Source organism: Pteropus medius, unplaced genomic scaffold, assembly GCF_902729225.1.
Source record: "Pteropus medius unplaced genomic scaffold, Ma_sr-lr_union100, whole genome shotgun sequence".
NCBI lineage: Eukaryota > Metazoa > Chordata > Mammalia > Chiroptera > Pteropodidae > Pteropus > Pteropus medius.
The window spans coordinates 4529250-4553228 of NW_024349798.1; the positions used below are offsets into that span (position 1 = coordinate 4529250).

Genomic DNA, 23979 nt, shown 5'->3' on the forward strand with positions numbered 1-23979 from the left:
TTCCTTCCTTCCTTCTTTCTTTCTTTCCTTCCTACCTTCCTTCTTTATGCCCTTCAGTAGATTACCCCTTATTCTTATTGCCTAGAATTCTGTCACATATTAACCTTTAATGAAAAAGGGAGACTGCGAAGTCAAGGAACAAGACTGTCATACTTGATTTTTAAAAATCACTATCAAATTGATGTGGAGGTAGCGGGGAAGTTTGCCAAATTCCTTCTGGCAGCATCCAGCTCCCAAACATAATTAGATAAATTATGGAAAGAAGTAACATCTAAGTTTCACTCAACTCTAGTGTCTGCACTGCAGACCCCAAGTCCAGTGCAAATACCATTAGACAGGACAGAAATTGTTTACGGCATATACTAAAATGTGATGCTATCTCTGAAGGTGGCGTTATGAGTGATTTGATTTTCTTTCTTATATTCTTCTGTATGAATTACTTGTGTAATAAGAAACAGTGAATGGTTTTTAAAATGCTGGAGACGTTTGATCCAGAAAACAGGCTGCTCTGCCTGGGATACACTCCCTAGAAAAACACCTCCCACCAAAGAGCCAGGGCATCCTTTCTCAGGGGCTTAACCAGGTAATGCAGAGCAAGGTGTGGATCTAGAAGCATTAAAAAAATTCCCCATTCAATCTCTGGGCCCTTCATCCTTGAACTCTGGCCTCTGTGGTTCAAGTTCTCTACTACCAGGTTCCAGAGACTCTGGAAAACCCCTAGGATTGCTCCCTGTCAGTTTCCTCAGAGCTCCAAACAGCTACTGAGACAAACTCTGAAAGAAGGGGCTCCCTTTGTAGATTTCCACAATTGATAAATTATTCAGTTTCTCAGCCTGTCAGAGGTTCTTCAGAGATGCCACATGCATGTATGTGTTACACTGTCAGTCACGCTTTGATTTTTCCACAGGTGTTTTATAAGGGAAGAGATAAACACATAGCAGTTAAAGGTCTGACCATGAATCTGTACCAGGGGCAGATCACTGTTCTCCTGGGACACAACGGAGCAGGCAAAACCACCGTCTGCTGCATGCTCACAGGTATACAATGAGGACAGCCCTCCTGAAGAAACTGAAGAAATCATTGAACAGATCTACATTTTTAGCTCCATCTACCCTTATTAGATTTCACTGACATTTTAATATTAAGCATTTTTTGTTTGTTGTTTGTTTTTACCGTCTGTGTAGTGTCTGGTTGTTCACATTACTCTGTACCAAAAGAAGGAAATCTGGCTCTTTCAGTCGATCTGAGGAACTTAATCTTGGATAGGGAAGCTGTGAATGCTGCTTAGCATGTTGTTTTCCAGATAGAATTTTCTGGTACAGTGAAGCACTGCCAGTCTCTCAACCAAAGCAATCCTCCATTTGCTTTTCATTGCCAGGAGCCCTTTTAGAATAATACCTGGTGAATTATTCTAAAAGTATTTCAGAATAATTTTTATGTCTAAATAATTCTTCACATTTTATCAATTAATATTCTGTGATGTCTGAAAACTCATTCATTCGAGAAACATTTATTGAAGTCTTCACCTGTGTAAAGCTGTATGCAAAACCAATGAAATCCATTTCCAAACTTCAGGAGCTCTGAAAGCCAACCAGTTCTTTGTTGCTCATAGAACACCAAACTGCTAGGAAGCTATTAGCACTTCAATGTCAGGCCACCATGATTCTCCTCAGGTTGCTGATGCACCTTCTACTCAAGGCATTTGAAGAGCAGACTCATAGTGAAGCTTGGTCTGAGGAGCCTTTGGTCACCCCTTTAGTATTCAGACTTTAAATACCAAGTTTTAGCCAAGCAGATACACACTGGATGGGCTCAGTGTGCATCAGGACTGGGGACTCAGCTAGCCAGTTTGCTGGACTGGGGCGAGGTAGTGTCTCTAGACAGGGTGTCCTCTCTCAGATACAAGCATTACTGCTCCTGGCAGTACGGCCGCTTAGAGAAGGCCTTCCCTTCTACAGAGATTCTGAGGTCTTCAGTGCTTGAAAGGTGATCCAGCTAGACCCACAGGCTAAGTGATCAAGAAGGCCTGCCAGGTACTAACATTGTTTTAGGAGGCCAACTGATACAAACAACATACAGACTCTTCTTGCATTCCCCTTTTTCCCTAGGATTTGTCAGTCTGTACTTACCTGGTTTGTTTGTATATATGTGTGTTATCTCTCTGTCTCCCTCATTCTTCACCCCAGGGAATCTGTTCTATTTATTTCCGGGTCCACTGTGCCTGAAACAGTGCTTGGCAAACAAAAGGCACTTGATAAATATCATCGAATAAATGACTGGGCTAATTAACTAATGTAATTGAAAATTCTGTCAAATTGAAGACTATGAATGATATTTCAGAAACGCTCAGCCACAGGTGTCTACCAGCAGTGACACAGCGTAGAAAAAAGGCCACGTTGCCCTGGAGAAAGTGGCACCACTAAAAAGACACATAGTGAGATTCAGTAGCCCTGAAGATGCGAAGCTGGGAAGGGAAAATCTGGCTAACTGCCCAGGAGGACATCAGACATGGAAGGGCTTCTATATCACATTGTTTGCAGAGAGACCCAAAACTTAGTACAGGCATGTTTCGTATTTTAATCCCTGTCTCTCCACTCAGTAGTATTTTGTGTGTGGATTTTGTTGTTGTTGTTGTTGTTGTTCTATGAGATCTTCTATTTAGTTATTCTATTATTGTAACTATATGGAGACTTTTACATTTACTGTAGAATAATATCACCTTTTTCCCCTAAACAATCATGGCTGCTTTATTAACTACAGAAAAAATGGAAGATCTAAAACCCCAGCAATGGGTAATTTGGCAGTAAGTAACAAAAATCTTTAAAGTTTCACCTGCCTTTTGACCTACTAAATCTACTTTTGTTAATTTAGAGTAAGGAAATAATCTGGAAAGCAGGCAAAGTTATATCACATGTCTATAGTTGTGAAAAATTACAAATCATCTGAATCTCTACTAGTGTGGGTTAAATAAATAGGGTATATTTGTAACAATGAAATATTTTTAGCCTTTAAAAATTATGCAGATTTTGTTGATGTGGACAAATGGCCTCAATACATTGTTATATGAAAAACCAGGATCTATATTTTCCAATTTTTGCTAAAAAATTAATGCATGAATCAGTATATGCATAAAAAATACATACAGCTATATAGCAAAATGTTAACAGCAGTTATTTTTTAATGATGGGATTTAATATAATTTTTGTTTTCTTTGTAATACTTTCTTCTCCAAACCTTGTTGAAATAGACATTTATTGCCCTTTTTCAATGTGAAAAATATACTTAGAATAAGAAAATGAGAATAAAGACAAAGATAGTATGAGGACGGGTAGGTTGACATATATTTGGCAGTGAGTACATTCATTCATTCACTGTTATTCATTAGGAATTCATTGAGAATCAGAGATGAATCAGTCATGGATCTTCCCTTCAAGGATCTCAGTTCAGAACTGTTAGATCCCCAAAGACTTTTCTCCTTCATATTTACTATGCATCCATATTATTAATGCTTATAGCAATGTAATTTGCTTTACAAATGTCTGTGTGTGTTGTATTCGCTTACCAGATTGGAACCCCTCAAAAGCAAGATAGGAGTACATCTCCTATCTCTACTATCCCCCCACACATCCTCATTCACTGTCATAGAACATATATTCCCTGGGCATTACTGATTAACTGTGAGAAAGAAGAACAGGGTAGTCTGTGTGAGAGAAGCAAAGCAGAGGGCATGATCAAGCCTTTGTTCGGCTGTGTGCTCTGACTGAAAATGACTTTAGGATGTGTCTTCCACTTGCTCCTAGGTCTTATTTCCCCATCAGGTGGACAGGCATATATCAATGGATATGAAATTTCACAAGACATGGTTCAAATCCGGAAAAGCCTGGGCTGGTGCCCTCAACATGATATCTTGTTTGATAACTTGACAGTAGCAGAACAGCTTTGTTTCTATGCTCAGGTGAGTCAGTGGATGACAAACATTGTTTCCCCTGTACTCATTCTTGGAGATGGTAAGATATCCTGCAGTTCTCTGACTCTGGGAGGGTCAGAAAACCTGGGAGGGTTTTGAAACCTCTTCTGTATGTTATTCCCTAAACATTCGGGAAGGGGGAGAAGCATGGTGCTTAAAGTTTTTGAGTTAAAGCTTTCTAGAAAATATTATTTTAATTTTATATATTTACTTTTTACTTTTATTGAGGTGAAATTCACATAACATGAAATTCACTATTTGGCTCATTTTACAATGTAAAATTAAGTAGTTTTTAGTATATTCACAGTGTTGTACAGCCATCACCACTATCTAATTGCAGAACATTTTCATCACCTCTAAAAACCTGTATCCATTAGCAGTCACTTCCTAGTCCTCCTTCCTCTCAGCCCCTGGCAACCACTAATCTGCTTTCTATTTTTATGCATTTGACTATTCTGAATATTTCAAATAAATAGAATCATGCATTCCATTGGATGTTACTTTCGTGTCTGGCTTTCACTTGACATGTTTTCAAGGTTTATCTATGTTGTAGTATGTGTTAATACTTTACTCCCTTTAATGGCTGAATAATATTCCATTGTATGGAGCTGTATATCCATATTTTGTTTATCCACTCATCAGCTGATGGACAGCTGGATTGTTTATACCTTAGGCTATGTGAATAGTGCTGCTATGAATGTTAGTGTTCAAGTTTTTGTTTGAACATTTATTTTCAGTTCTCTTGGGTAGATACCTAGGAGTGAGGGTCATATGGTAACTCTATGTTAATCTTTAAAAAAAAACTTTTTGAGGAACTTCCATTCTAGTGGCTGTGAAGTGTATCTCACTGGGGTTCTGATTTGCATTCCCCGGTGATTAAGGTTGTGGTGCATCTTTTCGTGTGCTGATTGGACATTTCTATGTCTTCTTTGAAGAATAGTCTATTTCTTTGAAAAATGCCCATTTTTCAGTCAGGTTGCTTATCTTTTTGTAGTTGAATCATGAGAGTTTTTTATATATTCTAGATACTAGACTTTTATCAGATATATGATTTGCAAAGACTTTCTCTCATTCCATGTGTTATCCTTTCCCTTTATTGATAATGTTCTTTGATACATAAAAATTTTAAATTCTGATGAAATCCAATTTTATTTATTTGTTTGTTTGTTTGTTTTAGTTGCTTGCGCTTTTGATGTCACATTTGTAAAACGATTACCTATGATTTACACTTGTATTTCCTTCTAGGAGTTTCATAGTTTTAGTTCTTACAGTTATGTCTTTGATCCATTTTGAGCTAATTTTTGTGTATGGTATAAGGTAGAGGTCAAATTCATTCTTTTGCCTGTGGAGATCAAGTTGTCTAGCACTGTTTGTTGAAAAAACTATTCTTTCCCCCATTGAATGGTCTTGGCACCTTTGTCAAAATCAGTTGACCACAGATGTATGGGATTATTCTGGATTCTTAATTCTATTCCATTGGTCTATGTGTGTATCCTTATGGCAATACCATAATGTCTTAATTGTACTAGTTTTGAAATCAGGTAGTGTGAGTCCTCCACCTTTTTTCTTATTTTCAAGATTGTTTGGGCTATTCTAGGTCCCTTGCATTTCCATATGAATTTCAGGATCAGCTTGATGCTAATGAATGAGTTAGCACAGACTTTACACGTTAAGGGCACAGTACCCTACAAGACTGCCCCCACTTCAGAAACCAGCACAAGCTTGGGGGTTCCCAGACAAACAAAGCACTTCTGACTAACTGACTATAAATTTAGGAGTTCCCACTGCCCCCTGAGGTTGGAACTCAGGAAAGTGCTATACTTATAAGTATACTTACATGCTTGCATTGATTTTTTTTATATGTTGAAACTTCCTTGCATTCCTGGGATAAATCCCACTTGGTCATGGTGTATAATCCTTACAATATGCATCTATATTTGGTATTAATAAGTCATATATTGTCATGGTTCAAAATGCTAAAGCCTTTTGTCCATTCCTTTCCCTGAAGGTAGTACATTATTTTGTATATCTTGTGTATATCTTTTGTATATTCAAGCAAAATGTTTGTTGGATGGGTCAGCCTCCTGTCAGAAGCCTCTGCCAGATCATCTATCTTTTTCTATTTCAGCTGAAAGGCTTGTCACACCAGAAGTGCTCTGAAGAAGTCAAACGGATGCTGCGCATCCTCAGTCTGGAGGACAAGCAGGACTGCCGGTGCAAGTTCCTGAGTGGGGGCATGAAGCGCAAGCTGTCCATCGGCATCGCCCTCATAACAGGCTCCAAGGTCAGGGCCCCTGCATGTGGTGGAGAAACAGTCAGGACAGTGAGGCTCAGCCTCCTGAAGGACACAGGTCAGGACTCACGCACTCAGTGGATAAACACTTGGGGCAGCAGGGCCCAGAGGCATCGTCCTCTAGCACCACCTCAGCCATGAATGCCCTGGACAGACAGTCTGGTGAGGGCGGTACTGCCGCATCTTCATAGAATTCAAGTCACACAGAACCGGCAGCACAGCCAGCTGGGGCCAGTTCACGAGGTTGTTCCTCTGCCCTCCAGGTGCTGATGCTGGACGAGCCCACCTCAGGTGTCGATGCCATCTCCAGGAGGGCCATCTGGGACCTTCTTCAGCAGCAGAAAAGTGACCGCACCATCCTGCTGACCACCCACTTCATGGACGAGGCCGACCTGCTGGGGGACCGCATCGCCATCATGGCCAAGGGGGAGCTGCAGTGCTGCGGGTCATCGCTGTTCCTCAAACAGAAATATGGTGAGTGGCTGAAGGAGGGAAGCATGGCGGGCAGCCCAGGTTCCCTTCTGTACAGGCCCCTGGGTCTGAAGAAAGTGCCCACTGTTAACTTTCATGAAGGGCTCCTGAGATCAGGCAGGGAGAGGCCTTCTCTAGACTTTCTGTCTGCTGCCTCTGGATAGAGAACTGAGGTCCCAGGCAGAGGAGATTGTGAGAATGAGAAAAGAAAGAATTGAAAAGAATCTTGAAATTCTTCTGACTTGGAGTCAGACGACCTGTGTTTGAGTTCCACTCTGCCAGTTCACTGCCTCTTCATCCAGGTAGCCAAGTTTGTTTATTTTTTTTTTAGCTTTCGTTTTCTAATCTATCAAATTGAGAATAAAATACCATCTTTCTCAAAGAACGAGATCATACGTGCAAAAATGCTATACAAGTGTGACTTGTTTTTTCCACAACTGGTTAGTCCCACTTCAAACACTCTCCTCTTGTTTTCTTGGACCCCGTGCCTTTTCAGTTTCCCTCCCATGTCTCTGGCTGCTCCTTTGCATCACTCCTTCCTCTAAACATGGAAGCACCTCGATTGCTTCACTTTTCTTTCTCTGCCCACTGACTTGGTGATCTCATCCAATATCCTGGCTTTAAATACCTTCTTGGTGCTAAAAAATGTGTGTTTCTCTTGCCTGAACCTGTCTCCTGAACTCCAGTTTCGGTTTCTAACTGCCTACTCCACATCTCCACATGGACGTTGAACGGGATCTGTTGGCCTTGTTCAAAGCCTGTGCAGAGCTGAGCTCCAGCTCTCTCCCACTAAAGCTACTCCCCTGCAGTAAAGTCAGGTCCATTCTTCTAGGAACTTGGCCAAAACCTTGGAGGCTCCCTGGCCCCTCTGTCTCTCACAGCCCATATCTGATCCATCCACAAACCCTGGTGGCTTTAGCTTCCCATCTCTACCACCTGCTAGCACCTTGGTCCCGGCCACCATGCCCCGCTCTGGATTACTGCAGTTGCCTCTTAACCTATTCTCGGCCTCTGCCCAGTTGTCAGAATTAACATGTCACTTTTCTCCTCAGCCCTTCAATGACTTCCCCTCCCATTGAGAGTAAAAGCCAGAGTCCTTGACTAGGAGTGGCCCCTAGGGCCTTACTTGGCCTGGTCCCACTACCTTGACCAAATTTCCCAGTGCTCTTACATTTCCTTGTTCTGCTTCTGTCACATGGCCCCCTTGCTGATCTAGCATGACAGGCCCAATCCTTCTCTCAGCACTCATAGTGCCACCCCTCCTGCTCTTTCTCAGGTCACTAGCTGGCAGTCCTTATGCAGATGTCACATTCTCAGTGAGGCCTTCCCTGGTGACCTTGTTGAAAAACTAACACTCCCCAATACTCCACATCCCTTCCTCTGTTTTAATCCTTAGCACTTGTTACTAATATTCTATACATTTTACTTATTTATCTTATTATCTGTCTCATACCCCCTTTAATGGAAGCCCCATGAGAGTAGGGATTTTTGTCCACTGCTATACCCTTCATACCTAGAATAGTGCCTGTCGCATTTAGAGGCTCAAGAAATGTTTGCTAAATGACTACATTGCCAGCATAATAGTCACAAGTGTTATTATTTTCTGAAAGAATGTTTAGAATGCCATTAAGGTATAAATCCTAGAAAACATGATTTAATTATTGTAGAGGTATCTTTGTTCTTCACCTAATGTTCAAGGCCTCTGCCTATTGTGTTCACTTCCCCAAGTTAGTTATCACTTAAAGGGAATGTTGCTGTTAATGCAACCCTCCTTTATTTTGACTTTCTTTGCTAAATTCACCACTATTATCTTCTAATTACAGAGTAAAAAGCAAGACTCTCAAGAATAACATTATAACTTGAACCTTCAGAAGCAAGTTCGTTGTGTTTTAAATTTGACCCCACAGGGCTCTTTCCATGGTGCTGTCCCACTCTAAGCCACAGAAATCTAAAGGCGAGTATAAAGAGTAAATTCGTTTCATGGTCGTTTCAATGTTGTTTCAGGTGCAGGATATTATGTGACTTTAGTGAAAAAACCTGATTGTGACACAGAGATGATTCTTCACCTGATTTATCATCACATACCAAATGCAATTATTCAGTCCAGCATTGGAGGAGAAATAACATTTATACTTCCTAAAGAGAGCATGCACAGGTATGGACCCAAGAGGGCTGGAGTAACAGTTTATATGTATTGAGTTTTCCGAATCATCTCTACTGTGCTTCTCCTCAGAAAAGGCACTCAATTCTGTAAGGGTCTGGACCCCTAGACTTTTTATATTTCCTGGAAAGACATCACATCTCAGCCAAAGTGCACTTGAAAGTATGAGATTCTGATCATGTCACCTCCCTCCTTAGAAAACTTTGATGGCACCCAGTTGACTTCAGGTTAAAGTCAAATTCCTTAACATGGTTTACAGGGGCCCTTGTGTGAACTTTAATTACCCGCCCCCAAGTGATGGCACTCAGAGGAAGATTTTTATTTTTAATTAATTATTTTAGGTAGGCCTCAAATTGGCTCACAACGGTTCCCTCTCTCCTTGTTCGCAGTCCCCATGTTGCTTTCAGATAGGAACCTCGCCTCATACTTCACTGAGAAAATAAAAACCATCAAACAAGAACTCTATTTTATGCCTATCGCAAACCTACAAACCTGCTTGCTTTCACTCTTGTTTATTTCTTTCTTCCATCTTTTTACAATTGAGAATGTATTCCTCTTCCTATTAAAGTCTTATTTAACACCAACTCAAGATCCCATCCACCCCACTGTTTCAAGAATTCACTTGTGTGATTATCCCCTCTCATCTACATCATCAGTTCCTCTCTGTACTGGGTCATCTCCATGAACATACTAGCACACCCTGGAGAAACAACTTCTTCTTCTTCTTTTTTTTAAATTAAGTTTATTGGGGTAACATTGGTTAATACGATTATATAATTTTGAAGTGTACATTATCATGTGACATCTGTATATTCTATTGTGTGTTTACCACCCAAAGCCCAGTTTCCTTCAGCTACCGTATATTTGATCCCCTTTACCCACTTCACCCTCCCTCTAAACCCTATATTTAACCCCCTTTACCCCGTCTACCTCCCTGCTCCTCCCCACCCAACTACTAACTACTAGTCTATAGTCCTCTGGTAACCACTAGCCTGTAGTCCATGTCTATGAGTCTCTGTTTGTTTGTCCTACTCATTTGTTGCTCTTAGGGAGAAACAACTTCTTGAGCCAGACTTTCTTTCCAGCTACCGCTCCATACTTTCACTGCCCTTCACGACCAAACTTCACTGAAGAGTGGTCTAAACATGTTGCCTCCTTTTGTCATGGCCCCAAGCATTTCTCAGTCTACTTCACAATGGCTTTAACCTATACTCTCCCATGCAAACTACAGTTTTTAAGATCATGATCAGCTTTAATCATACCAAATGCAGTAGGGACTTTTCTTTCTTTCTTTAAAAAAAGATTATGGGGTACTATTTTATACCTACAAATAAGAATATGTTATGCATTTGTGGGTTGTAAAGTATAATAATAAAACGAGCACTGATGAACTCTCTGTTCAACCTAAGAACTAAAACATAGCAATGACTTTTTACCCTCATCTTACTCAACCCTGCAACATCAACTACATAGTTGCTCAGTCTTTTCTTCTGCAAACACTCCTCTTTTGGCTTCCTTGGCAATTTTACTTCTTGCTGGTTTTACTTCTAGCTCTCTGGCTACTCCCAAGTGGCAGTGGGAAGGACAAGGAGACAAAAAGTTTGGGGAAGGATGGTTATAAAAAGGACAGTTTTGAATCTTGAAGAAAGACATCAGGAAGGCAGAGCTTTAGCCTGGAAATGCACTCAGGAGTCATCAGCATGGAGATATTTAATGTCATGAGAAGAGATAAGGTCATGTAGGAAGAAAGTATAGAGAAAGAAGAAAACAGGGCTTACAACCCATTCCTGAAGCATTCCTAAATTTAGGGGTTCCATTAAGGAGAGGAACCCTGCAAAGAATTCTCATGAAGATGAATGGAGAATAAGCACAAATACATAAAATGAGAATTGAGTTGGGGAAAAAAAAGATACAAAGTACTAGAAGACAATGTTTTGCACAATTTTAAGTAAATATATTAGAAAACCTAAATAAAATGAATAATTATCTCAAAAAGTCATTTTATTAAAATTAACACAGGAAGTACCAGAGGTTTTTATAAATCTGTTAATTTTTACCAAATATTTAAGGAAAAGATAATTTGGATTCTATTTGAATTCTTCCAGAGAGTAGAAAACAAAAAATACTCCTCACTTCTTTTTATTAATCCAGCTTAATTTAACAGTTCATTGAAAGAATAATATGTTGAAAGGATTGTTTGGTAGTTGTACTAATTAATATAATTTACCATATTAGTATGTCAAAAGGAAATAACCACGTCATCATCCACATAAATGAGAAAAATACATTTGCTAAAATTTATTTCTTTTTGAAGTTAGAATAAGACTGTTTCAACATAATTAAAAATACCTCAAACCAAAATAAATTTCAGAGAATTTAAATTTTTTCATGTTAAAAATTAAATTATGTAAGTACTGTAAAAATATGCCACAGAATATTTTTATAATCTGGAGTGAGTAAAGATTTTATAGGAATGACACCAAGACCAACGTTATAAAGGAATGGACTGATTAAATGGCAAAGCACAAATACTTCTGCAGCTCACCTGAGCTAGAGAGAGCTGAGCTGCCAGGTATAAGAGTAGCTGACTAAAGCAACAGGCCCAAAACAACAGTTAAGACTTTAACCACTTCCCAAGATGGTGTAAGCAAGAGTATGAAACTGGAGAAAATGCCGATTCCCCCCAGGCCCACCCATTCCATTTTTTCCCATGGAACGTCCCATCGGTGGAGGGTCTGGTGAATCAGCACAGACGCGAGGATCCTCTTATGGTTGAGGGAACCCCAAACGAAAGTCTCCGGCTGTTTGATGTTCCCTGTGGGTAGTGGGAAGGTGAGGGGGAGGACTAGAAATGGAAAAGTATAGGGTACAGTGTCAGAGGGGGAAGGGAGAACTGTCTTCAAAGTTTCTCCTCCCCTCCCCCTGATAAAGAGGCTTGGGCGGAGCTGTAGGAGGAGGATCTCAGACAAAGACCTCAGATAAAGAGACCTGGGAATAAAGGCCCTGGGCTTAAGAATGCTAATGAGAGCATTATTAGCCAGAAGGCCTGAGTCCTAGGCTACAACTCCTGCCAGAGACTGAAGTTCACTGGGGTGCCTCAATTTTGGTGTGCTGGGGTGGGGGTGGGACACCAGAAACAGCTTTCCAGGTGAGGCCTGCCAGGTAAAGCCTTTGTGAGATTACCTGTGGTCAGGTCTGAAAAATCACACCTAGGATTTTGTATTTTTTAAGATTGCGGTTAAATACTTATAACGTATAGTTTACAGTCTTAACCATTTTTAAGTGCATAGTTCAGTGGTATTACATACATTCACATTGTTGTGAACCATCATCACCATCCATCCCCATAACTCTTTTCATCTTGTGGAACTGAAACTATACCCATGAAACAATAACTCCCTATTCTCCTCCCCTGTTCACCTCCCCAACCCCCACCCTGACCCCAGACCCTGGTAACCAGCATTCTACTTTGTCTCTATGATTTTGACTACTCTAAGTACCTCATATTAGTGGAATTATACAGTATTTGTCTTTTTGTGACTTATTTCACTGAGCATAGTGTTCTCAAGTTTCATCCATGTTGTAGCATATTACTTTTTAAGGCCAAATAGTGTTTCATTGTATGTACATATCACATTTTGCTTATCTATTCATCTGTTGTTGGTGCTTAGGTTGCTTCCACATTTTGGCTATTGTGAATAATGCTACTGTGAACGTGGGTTACAAATATCTCTTTGAGACTCTGCTTTCAATTCTTTTGGGTATATACCCAAAATTGGTGGATCATATGATAGTGATGCCAGAGAGCTCGACAGGGTGGGAGTCCAAAGAGGGACACGGACCCTGTAGCTCCAGTGACCAGGTTCTTGTCTTATGCTGGGAGAAAGAATTCAAGGACTTGACAAACAAGCTGGAAAGTGCAAGTTTTATTAAAGCAAAGGTACATGCTTAAAAGTATGGAGAGAGAGAGTCTGCACAGAGCTATCTCCGGCTTTTATTTTCTTGGGGGTGGGATTGTCCCAGAGCTATCCATCCTGCTTCCAGGTCTTGGTTTGTTTCCCATGCCACCTGGAGGGGAAGAGTCACTCAAGGCCATACATATATCTTGTCTTCTGGCCTTGGCTTGTTTTTCATGCTGGAGAGTCTCCTGCTTGAAATCAAAACTGGGAGAAAGCTGAATAAAGGACTAGGGAGAAATACCAGAGCCGCATCCTAGACGGAAGGAGGAACTTCCCTAGGCTAACTATCTTGCCTCGATAATTCTATTTTTTATTTTTTTAAAGGACTGCCGTACTGTTTTTCACAGAGGCTGTAATCATTTTTTTCATTCCCACTAACAGGGCACAAGGGCTCCCATTTCTCCACATGCCCACCACTCTTCTTTTCTTTTCTGTTATAGTAGTCATTCTAATGAGTGTGAGGTGGCATCCCATTGTAGTTTTAATTTGCATTTCTATGATGATTAATGATGTTAAGCATCTTTTCATGTGCTTATTGGCCATTCATGTATTTTCTTTGGAGAAATGTCTATTAAAGTTCTTTGTCCATTATTGAATTGGGTTGTTACGTTGTTGTTGTTGAGTTTTAGGCATTCTCTATATATCCTGGATATTAATCCCTTATCAGATATATGATTTGCAAATATTTTCTCCCATTCAGTGGGTTACCTTTCTACTCTTGACGCACAATTTTTTAAATTTTCATGAAGTCCAATTTGTCTATATTTTCTATTGTTACCTATGCCCTTGGTTTCACGTCCAAGAAATCATTGCGAAATCCAATGTCATGGAGATTTTGTATTATATTTTCTTCTAAGAGTTTTGTTATTTAGGTCTTACGTTTAGATCTTTGATCCATTTTGAGTTCATATGTGTGTGTGGTGATAAGTAAGGGTCCGACTTCATTCTTTTGCCTGTGTATATCCAGTTTTCCCAGCACCATTTGTTGAAAACACTGTCCTTTCTTCACTGAAGAGTCTTGGCACCCTCCTCAAAAGTCATTTGACCATTTTTGTGAACGTTTATTTCTGGGCTCTCTCTTCTATTGCATTGGCATATATGTCTGTCTTTATGTCAGTACTACAACTGTTTTGATTACTGTAGCTTTGTAATAAGTTTCAAAGTCAGGAAATGTGAGTCTTCCAGTTTTGTTCTTTTTCAAGATTGTTTTAGCTATTTGGGTTCCCTTTAGAGTCCATATAAATTTTAGGCTGATATTTCTATTCTACAAAAAATGTCATTGGGATTTTAATAGAGATTGCATTGAATCTGTAGATCGCTTTGGGTAGTATTAACATTTTAATAATATTGGGATATTGAACATGGGATTCGTTTCCATTCATTTATGTATTATTTAATTTCCTTCAGCAATGTTTTATAGTTTTCATTGCACAAGTCTTTCATTTCCTTAATTAAGCTAATTCCTAAGTATTTTTTGATGCTATTGTAAATGGAATTGTTTTTGTAATTTCCTTTTCAGTTTGTTCATTGTTCGTAAATAGGAATGCAACCGGCTTTGTGTGTTGATTTTGTATCCTGCTACTTTGCTGAATTCATTTATTAATTCTAACAGCTTCTTTTGTGGAATCTTTCGGGTTTTCTACATATAAAGATCCAATGCAAAAAGATAATTCTACTTCATCCTTTTTAATTTGGATGCCTTTTATTTCTTTTTCTTGCCTAATTGCTCTGGTTACAACTTCCAGTATTAATTACATCTAGATTCTTCTAGTGCAATTATTGTTTAAATGAGGAGACAGATTCCTGGTCCTTCTTATCTGCCATATTCCCAGAATTCCTCTCTCGCATATAGGTTTTAACCATCAGCCAGTCTCTTCAACACACAACGGACTTAAATTAGAAATTAATTACAGAAAGATACCTAGAAAATCCACAAACATTTAGAAATTAGACAGCATACTTCTGAATAACTTATGCATCAGAAAAATTTTAAAATATTTTGAATCAAATGATGATGAAAACACAACATATCAGAAATTTTCAGAGCTGCTGAAACAGTGCTTAGAGGGAAATATATAGCTTTTTAAAAACATTAGAAAGGAAGAAAGGCTAAAAAGCAATTACCTAAGTTTCCAACTAAAGAAAGTAGAAAAAGAAGAGAAAATTAAGCCCAGAGTACATAGAAGAAATAACAAATATACAAAGAAAAATAATGAAATAGTAAATAAAAAATAGGGAAAATTTAAAAAGCCAAAAGTTGATTATTAAAAACATTAATAAAATTGATTACCCCCCTACCAAAACCATTAAAGAAAAAATACAAGTAAACAGCATCAGTAATGAAAGAACTGCTATGCATACAGAACATAAAGTTACAAACGGATAATAGGAAAATATCATAAATAAATTGGACAATTTAGATTAAATGGGTTGATTTCTTAAAAAACAGAACTTACCAAAACTGACAGGAAATGAAAGAAAAATCTGAATAACCATGTCTATTAATAAAATTGAATTTGCAATAACAAATAGTCCCCAAAAAAAGGGTTTCGGAGGGCTGGGTCCAGCTGAAACTATTGACCAGAGCTCTGCACAAATCCTCTGCAGCATGATGGTTTCAAGATAGTCAAGCTTTACAGGATGCCTGTGGCTCTCAGAGATACCAGGACAGAGCCTAAGGGCTTCTTCTGATATAACCCCCATCACTTCCATCATAGTCTTAGTCAAACAAATCACTAAAGTCACCCCAGTTTACAGAGAAGAATTAAACTCCACCTCAGTGGGAGAAGCAGTGAAGAATTTATAGCCCTTTTGTCTATCATGTTATCCAAGATAAATGAAAGCATATGTCCAGACAAAGGATGTATATGGTAGCTTTATTCAGCAGCATCTTGACTTGGAAACAATCCAAATTGCCAATCAACAGGAGAATCAATAAACAAATTGAGCTATATTCCTTGTGTTGAATTATCAGAAGCGAACTATTAATGTATGCAACAATATGGTTGAACATGTTACATAGATAACACTAGATACAAAAGAGACTATATGATTCCATTTATATGAAGATAAAAAACAGGCAAAGCTAACCTGTTAGTATTGTTTTGCTATCAAGAGCAAGATATCGTACACATGGAAGATATGCATATTGAACATGTTACATAGGCTGGCTATTTTGCTAGGTGTTTTTACATTTATCTCAGTCTTTTCAACTCTGTGATTTAGGTAACAACTATCACATAGATAAGGAAAGATTTGGAGAGATGAAACAACTAGCCCAAAGTCAAACAATTAGTAAGTGGCAGACTCTGAACTCAAATCCAGCCCCAGTCAACTCACAATTCAAGCCTTTAACCACCGTCTGCCTGCAGGGGCACACAGGGTGCCTGCCTCTTATGGGCATCTAGCATGCGAATGGTGCTTCTTAAAGGCACTTTGTTGGACTAGGTACTAGGTTGTAAAAGAATAGAAGCTTCCATTTTAGAAGATTGTCATGGATTTTTTAATATCACACAAAAAGCCACAATTCATTTAGTTGAAAAAAAAATGGAGGGGTTTGAGGATAAAGACTGTTAAGAATTAGGTTTTTTTCCTCATTTAGCATAACAGTCAAAAATAAAAATAAAACAAAAAAACACTGTCTCTGAACAGAAGTGGCCTGAAGTTTAGTTCTAGCTCTGCTACTTCTGGCTGTGTTATCTTAGGGAAGTTACTTAACCTCTCAGCACTGACCTTAAAGAGCTGTTGGAAGGTTTGACAGAATTAATACATGGAAAATGACTAGAATGGCTCCTGGCATTTATTAAGGACTTGCAAAAAATAGTATTATTATTTCTTTTTACTCAAAAGAAAAGAGATGAATTAATATTTACTTTGCATTTACAATGTGCTAGGTGTGTGTTAGACTTATCCTACTGAAACTTTTTGAAGTAAATGCCTATTGCTCTCACTGTTTAAGCTTAGAGTTGTGAAGCTAGAAATTTAAATGAATATCTTTTTGACTATACAGCCCATGCTTTTTCCCCTGTAGAAAGAAAGCCAAGGTGATATGAGAGATTCACCTCCCACCTTTGAAGAATAAAAGTGTTTTTCCCTTTCAGGTTCGAATCTCTATTTACTGACTTGGAACTAAGGCAAGTAGAGCTGGGCATCACCAGCTTTGGAGTCTCTGTTACCACTATGGAAGACGTCTTCATTCGGTAAGAAAGTGTAAAACTACAGACTCTAAGAATTTTAGAGCTGAAAGAGTTCTTAAGGGTCATCTAGCTAAACATCGCCCAGTGCTTGAATCCTTCCTGTAACATCCTCACTGAATGGTCTTCCTGCCTCTGCTTGGAGTTCCAATAATAGGGATATTGGCTAATAGAGAAAATGTTGAACAAACACAATTTTAACAGAAATTTCTAGGAATGAAAAACAAAAAGGAGACATTGTATCTAGTGGGATGCTTTTGACTGTAAGTAACAGAAAACCCGAATTCGGCTGGTTTAAACAATTAGGAAGGTTTATTATTTCATTTAAAAAGATTTCCCAAGGCAGGGCAGCTCTAGGCTGGCTATTTCACCTACCAAGCTATTTGAATGTCTTGAAGCAGGTGTGTGGGCTCCATTCTAAGAAGGCTGTGACAGGGCCCTTCAGGTGAACTACCCAGGAGGCCACACTAGGCCAAAGAGTAGTGAGGGGAACAGGGATTATTTTACCCAATCTGGCAATATTTGTCTTTTAACTGGACCATGTAGGTGTTTTATAAATCCCATTATTTATAATACATTAAAATTTTTATCTATCATTTTATTTGATATCGCCTACTAGTCCTGCCTAGTCTACATGCTTTTTTCTCTCCCTTTTTTGTAGTTTTTCCTCATTCTATATTTTCCTCCCCAACACTAATTGGAAATTATACATTTTTATTGCATTATTCCAGTGGTCAGCCTAGATATTGAGACATATATATGATTTGTCAAAGTATCAAGTGAATTAATGTCTTTACTCTGCTCCTGGGAAAGAGCAAGAACTTGGGACACTTTAATTTTATTCATACACATCCCACCATCACCAATTTATATACTGTTGTCGTATATTTTTATTCTACCTCTTTTTTTAAAAATCCACAAAACATTATTATCGTTTCAGAAAGCCAATGATCGTTTAAGTTCATGTGCATGTTTACATACGTCTTTCTTTGTTCTTTCCTCTTGTTTCTCAGGTAACTTTCCTTCTTCCCACAGCACATTCTTTACAGTGTCTTTAGTGTTTTCAGGCTGGTGCCAATCCCTCATGGTTTTTTGGCCTGGAAATGATTTTATTTCTGTCTAATTTTTGAAGGATTTTTTTTTCCCGCCAGATTGAAAGTTATTTTTTTTCAATATGCTGAAAATATCATTTCACAGTATGTAACTATCATATCATCTGAAAGATAGTTTTACTTCTTATTGTTGCTGATGAAAAGTGAGCTGTAGGTCCATCTATTGTTCCTTTGAAAGTAATCTGACTGCCCTTTGTTTTTGATGCTATACAGTTTAACTATGGTGTGTCTAAGTATGGTTTTCTTTTGAATTATCTTACTTAAGATGTGATGGACTTCTGGCTATGGACTCATGTCCTCCATGAGCTTGAGAATGTCCAGCCATTGTCTGTTTACATAGTGACTCTGCTCGATTTTCTTCTCTCATTTTAGAGCTCCAAGTAGACATATGTTAGATCTTCTTACTCTCTATACTATGTAGATTTTAACTTCTTTTTTATATCTTCTAACTCTTTGTCTCTCAGAGCTGAATTCTATACAATATCTTCTGATCCAGCTTATGTATTCTCTCTTCAAATGTGTCTGATCTTCAATTCAACATTTCCATTGAGGTTTCTAAAAATAATTACATTTTTATTGAAGTGTAATATACGTACCAAAAGATACACAAATGTTAAGCCTACGGCTCAGTTTTATACAAGTCCTTTGTAAGGTACATATTTTTCCTATATTTTCTTCCAGTCTGTGGCTTTCCTTTTCATATTCTTAGAGCCTACCCTTAAGTCACAAAGTTATTCTCCTATAGTTTCTTCTAGGAATTTTATCATTTTAGCTTCTACATAGATCCATGAGCCGCTTTATATTAATTTTTGTATATGGTTTGATAAGAGGTTGAGGTTCATTTTCTTGCACATGGATATCCAGTCGTGACAAAACTATTTGTGGAAAAAAATTTTCCTTCCACAATGAATTGTTTGAATGATTTCACCAAAAATCAATTGACTATATACATGTATGTCACTTTCTACATTATTCTGTTCCATTGATCTATTTGTGTGTCCTATGCCAGTACCACATCGTAGCTTTGTTGCATGTCTTGAAGTAAGGTAGAATATAGTTCTTCCAGCTTTGTTCTATTTTTTGAATATTATTTTAGCTATCACAGTTCTTTTAACTTAACATGTAAATTTTTTAAGTTGTCAATTTCTATTTTTGAAAAAAACTTGCTAGAATACTAATTTATCAACTGCAACAAGTGTACCACACTAATGCAGGATGTTAATAATAGAGAAAACTAGGGGAGCAGGAGGAGAACGGGTAGATGAGAACTCTGGTTTTTTTTCTGTTCAATTTTTCTGCAAACCTAAAACTGTCTAAAAAATAAAGTCTGTTAAATTTTTAAACCTGCTGGGAATGTGACTTGTATTAAGTTGAATCTATAGAACAATTTGGGAGAATAGGAATTTTTAGAACATCTATTCTTCCAATCCATAGATATCGTATACAGCTTCATTTATTTATGTCATTTCTAATTTTTATCAGCAATGATTTATAGTTTTCAGAAGTCTTGCATGTCTTTTGTTAAATTTATTTGTGAAGGTGTGGAAATAAATTTCTAAATTTCATTTTTCAATTTTTTGTTGCTCATATACATAAATCATTTGATTTTTTATTATTAACTTTATATCTAGAGATATTATTTAACTCACTTATTAGTTCAAACAATACTGGATTGACTCCTTCGTATTTTGTATGTAACTATCATATCATCTGAAAGATAGTTTTACTTCTGATTTTCCCATCTTTATGCCTTTTATTTGCTTATTTCACTGGTAGAATCTTCAGTATAATGTTGAGTAGAAGTAGTGAGAATGGATGTCCTTTATTTGTTAAGGGAAAATTTTGTGTTGTTTCATCACAATCAGTAGTTCATTCTATTTAACCACATTTCTTCTTTTACTTTTTTTGAGTTTAATTTGCTGAGCTTCCCCCCTCATCTTTGTAAGATAAATTTTTATATAGTTTATTTTCAACCATATCTGTATTTATTTAAATTCAGCCATGTATATATGTTGATATAAATTCCCCTCTGAGCTTATCTTACTTGTACTTTACAATTTTTTGATATGTAGTATTTTCATTACCATTCAGTTATTTCACCTCATTAACATAACAAAAGACACTTTTTATCACTCTCAAAACTTAAGAAGTTATAAGGGTTTTAGGAGCTCTGTGCTAGGACCAGGCAAAAGCCAAGTATACATTTCTTGTTATAAGTCACAATATCACAAATGGTAATACTCAAAGTTTTATTTCCTCATGATTTGGCTACATTTTACTATTATCAGTGCTCTTGAGGTTATTTACATCTACTTACATCTGTATGATGGAAATGTTATGTTGATAGTTTAAAATCAATGATGGTTAGAATATTTACACCATAAAAATCGATAACCACTATAAATTAGGGTTTAATTTCTTGTTTTATTGATTGTCTAGATTAAGAAAGTGATGGAGAAAATGTTAGTAATGTGAATTAAGCTTAATAGTATGCCATATCTGGAAGCATTTCATTAAGAATAGCACAAAATATTAGAGGAAATGTTCTTCCAGTATGAAGCAAGCCTTAATTTAACAAAAACATTGCTCACCTCATGGACCAATAAGTAAAGTTCTGACATATATCTTTGTTATTTCACTTTTATTTTAATCATTCATGTTAGTCAAAACATCAACCAACATCCTAGTCAGAACTACACTCAGAGAGCTAGCTGTTAAGCCTCCTGCCCACGGCCATGTGTGGGTGCCATCCTGGAAGTGGAGCCTTCTGCCCCAGTTGAGCCTTTGAACAACTGCAGCCCTGGCCAATAGCTTGACTGCAGCCTCATGAGAGATCTTGAAACAGCACCAGCCAACTAAGCCACTCCCAAATTATTAACCTACAGAAACTGTGTGAAATAATAAATGTTTACTATTATTTTAAGTAAACATTTTGAAATAAATAAATGCTAAATTTTGGAATAATCTGTGTCACAGCAATAGATAACAACAAACACACCGTCTTCAACCAAACTGTACTGGAGGGAAATTAAGTCACAAGCTACTAGATTGTTTTGTTGTAACAAATTCCCAGGAGTAGAATAACTGGCCCAATAACTATGAATAAAAATTTATTTCTTGACGCATTAACAGTTTGTTGCAACAATGAATACATCTTTTTCTTAAAGGACCAGATAGTAAATCTTTTAGACTATGTAGACTTAGTGGCATAATCAAGGATGTTATGTAGTTACTTAGATTGCCATCTAACGTGTAACCATTTAAAAATGTAAAATTCCTTCTGAGCTCAAGGCCATACAGAAACAAGGCCTTGGACTATATTTGGCCCATTGGCTATAGTTTACCAACTCTTGGCCTGGAGTGTCAGCAGTGCTATGTTTTATAATTTATAGTTTTGCTCACAAGATAGATATTAAGAGATATTTCATGTTTGTTTTAATTTGCATGTGGTATTTTTTAAGGAAAATAATGAAATCTATTCATGCTAATCTTGCCTCAGTTCTCTTGAAAAGCCATAGATCAGTTAATTGAGTACTTGGTGCCTATTTAAGACCTTCCTAGTCAGTATTTACTTGCTAGCAGCATATAATCTAGGTGCAGCTCCTTTTTCCCACATTATTCTTGTCTTAACTTCTTTTTTTTTTCAAACGTTACATGGCTTTCATTTTTTTAATTCAAACAAAATGAAATGTATTGTGATTTTGAGAAGTTATGTTTCCTTTTGTCTTTGGTTTGGTTTAGGGTTAATCAGTTGGTAGATTCCGGAATAGATGTCCAAGCCATCAAGAGTCCCTCTGTCCATCTTCACCCTCTGGTCAACAGAGTTCCTGTTGACAGAATTAAATGTCTTCATTCGAGAATCTTCTCATTACCGTCTGGACTGACAATCCACTCAAACACCGGCGTGAGCAGATATTTCAAATGCATGCAAGAAAGCAATTTTGGTTTAATTCTTGGAATCATGCTATTACTCTGTCAAGAAGTATATACCAACCTTTTAAGAAAAAAAAAGTGCAAATTTTAGACATAAAAGGCGGTCTGTACTAGGTTTCAGCAAAGCCATACTCTCTGCTCTAATTCAAAGGCAAAAGGCTGGTGTTTTTTAACCAGGATTAACCCAATGGAAGAAATTATCAGAAAAGATCACAGTAAAGGTCTTGGCCATTCCTCTCACCAGGAAAAAGAAAGAATAAAAGAGCTAAATCTACCAGCCAAAAAGCATATTTAATCTTTCTTTTTAACCTTGCACAGATAATGTATTGTACCACCTGTAATTTAAAATTTTTTAACCCATTTCCCATTTGCCCCAGGAATATTCACCAGTGGCACTGCACTTGTGGCTGCAGCGTTTACCAGAGATAACTCCTGAATTACAGTCCTAACCTTATACCCAAAGTTTGCCACAAAACAACTTGCTTTTATTATTATTTTCTCATTTCTCTAGTATACTGATAGTGTTTAGAAACAAATGACATCATTCTATTAATAGCATTCTGTTTTTAGTAGTGGTATTTCCATTTACAAAATACAGTAATTCTCAATCGCTGAAAAGGTCAGATCCTAGAAAACGTAGCATTCCTGCGCATGATTTTAAATTAATGCTGGCAGCGAGCTGCATTTTTTTTCTGGACGGGAAAAGGGTTAAAATATATCCTTATTAAATATATGGACAACCTGTCGTATTCTTTTAATGTTGAAAAAAGACTTGTGCGTTTTATAAAGAGGTCTCGATTTAGCTCTCTATAAGATGCTGCTGTAAAATAATGAGGCTGGTTTTTGTGGGTTAGTGAAGAAATTAATTTCATTGTTTTATAATCTTGAATCACATTATAAAGGGGAAACTGTCATCCGTGGAGCCTCTGAGTTGGAAAGTGTCTTGGGACTCATCTAGGCCAGCCGTCTGCCTTGTGTAGGAGGCTATTCCCCAACCCCCAGCAAGGTTCTATCCATTTGGCCAATCTTTGCTTTTGGAGACCGCTCCAGAGTCTTCTCAGGAAGTATTTCTCAGAGTGCAACCTCAGACAGATCAATAGCAGTGCCTTTTGATAAACCCTTGAGGTCCATATAGTCTTTATCATGTCAGGTGTGGGAAACTTGGGGCAGTTGGTAGAAACTTTCAGGGATTTGTTGGTATTTTGGGCCAGGAACTTAGGAAGGCCTGGGTTCAAACCTGACCACCACAAAGGCTCTTGGGTGGACAAAGAACACTAGCGCCTGAGGCTTGAAGGCCACGAAGAAGCTAAGTGGGAGCACATGGCACTAAACTCCAGGGTCACCTACCCCCAGGCCCAACTCAAGATCTTGGGATCTCAGTACACATGACTACACACTGACATCTACTAGCAGTGCCACAGGGACATCATGTGCATGGGTCTTTGACACGAGCCAGGGGCCACTTAAGTGTCTGCCAGCTTCTATCTGTGACCGTATTAATGGTGTATCTCTCCCCATCTTTTTTTTTTATTATTATAGTTCAGTCTTCTCTGCCAACAGTTCTATGCCATGCTCCTGAAAAGGGTTACATACTCTTGGCGCAACTGGATAATGATGCTATCGATACAAATCCTGGTGCCTCTGGTGATCATTACAGTCAGCCTCACATCCCTCAACTTCGAAACGAACCTGGAAAATGCCCCATTGGAACTGACCCTAAAAACATATGGTCAAACTATTGTTCCATTCTTTATTTCTCCGAATTCCAGGTTGGGTCCTCGGCTTTCAGAACATTTTACAGATATGCTTATAGCTGAGGAACAGATTCCTCTGGAGATCCTGAGTAAGTACCAGGCCCAGGAGAACGGGGCATGAAGCAGGCCTGCGCAC

The 23979-nt window shown here is 37.9% G+C and overlaps 1 protein-coding gene across 1 annotated transcript in view; it reads left to right on the forward strand.

Moving 5' to 3' along the window:
- The window catches only part of LOC120620502 (ATP-binding cassette sub-family A member 17-like), an 83017-nt gene that overhangs the window by 40456 nt on the left and 18582 nt on the right, over window positions 1-23979 (forward strand). The window contains exons 12-19 of the mRNA XM_039885573.1: window positions 908-1037; window positions 3801-3955; window positions 6096-6251; window positions 6524-6734; window positions 8736-8886; window positions 16952-17050; window positions 21898-22060; window positions 23629-23932. Of these exons, the coding sequence (XP_039741507.1) occupies window positions 908-1037; window positions 3801-3955; window positions 6096-6251; window positions 6524-6734; window positions 8736-8886; window positions 16952-17050; window positions 21898-22060; window positions 23629-23932 (1369 nt within the window). The remainder of the gene's footprint in view (window positions 1-907; window positions 1038-3800; window positions 3956-6095; window positions 6252-6523; window positions 6735-8735; window positions 8887-16951; window positions 17051-21897; window positions 22061-23628; window positions 23933-23979) is intronic.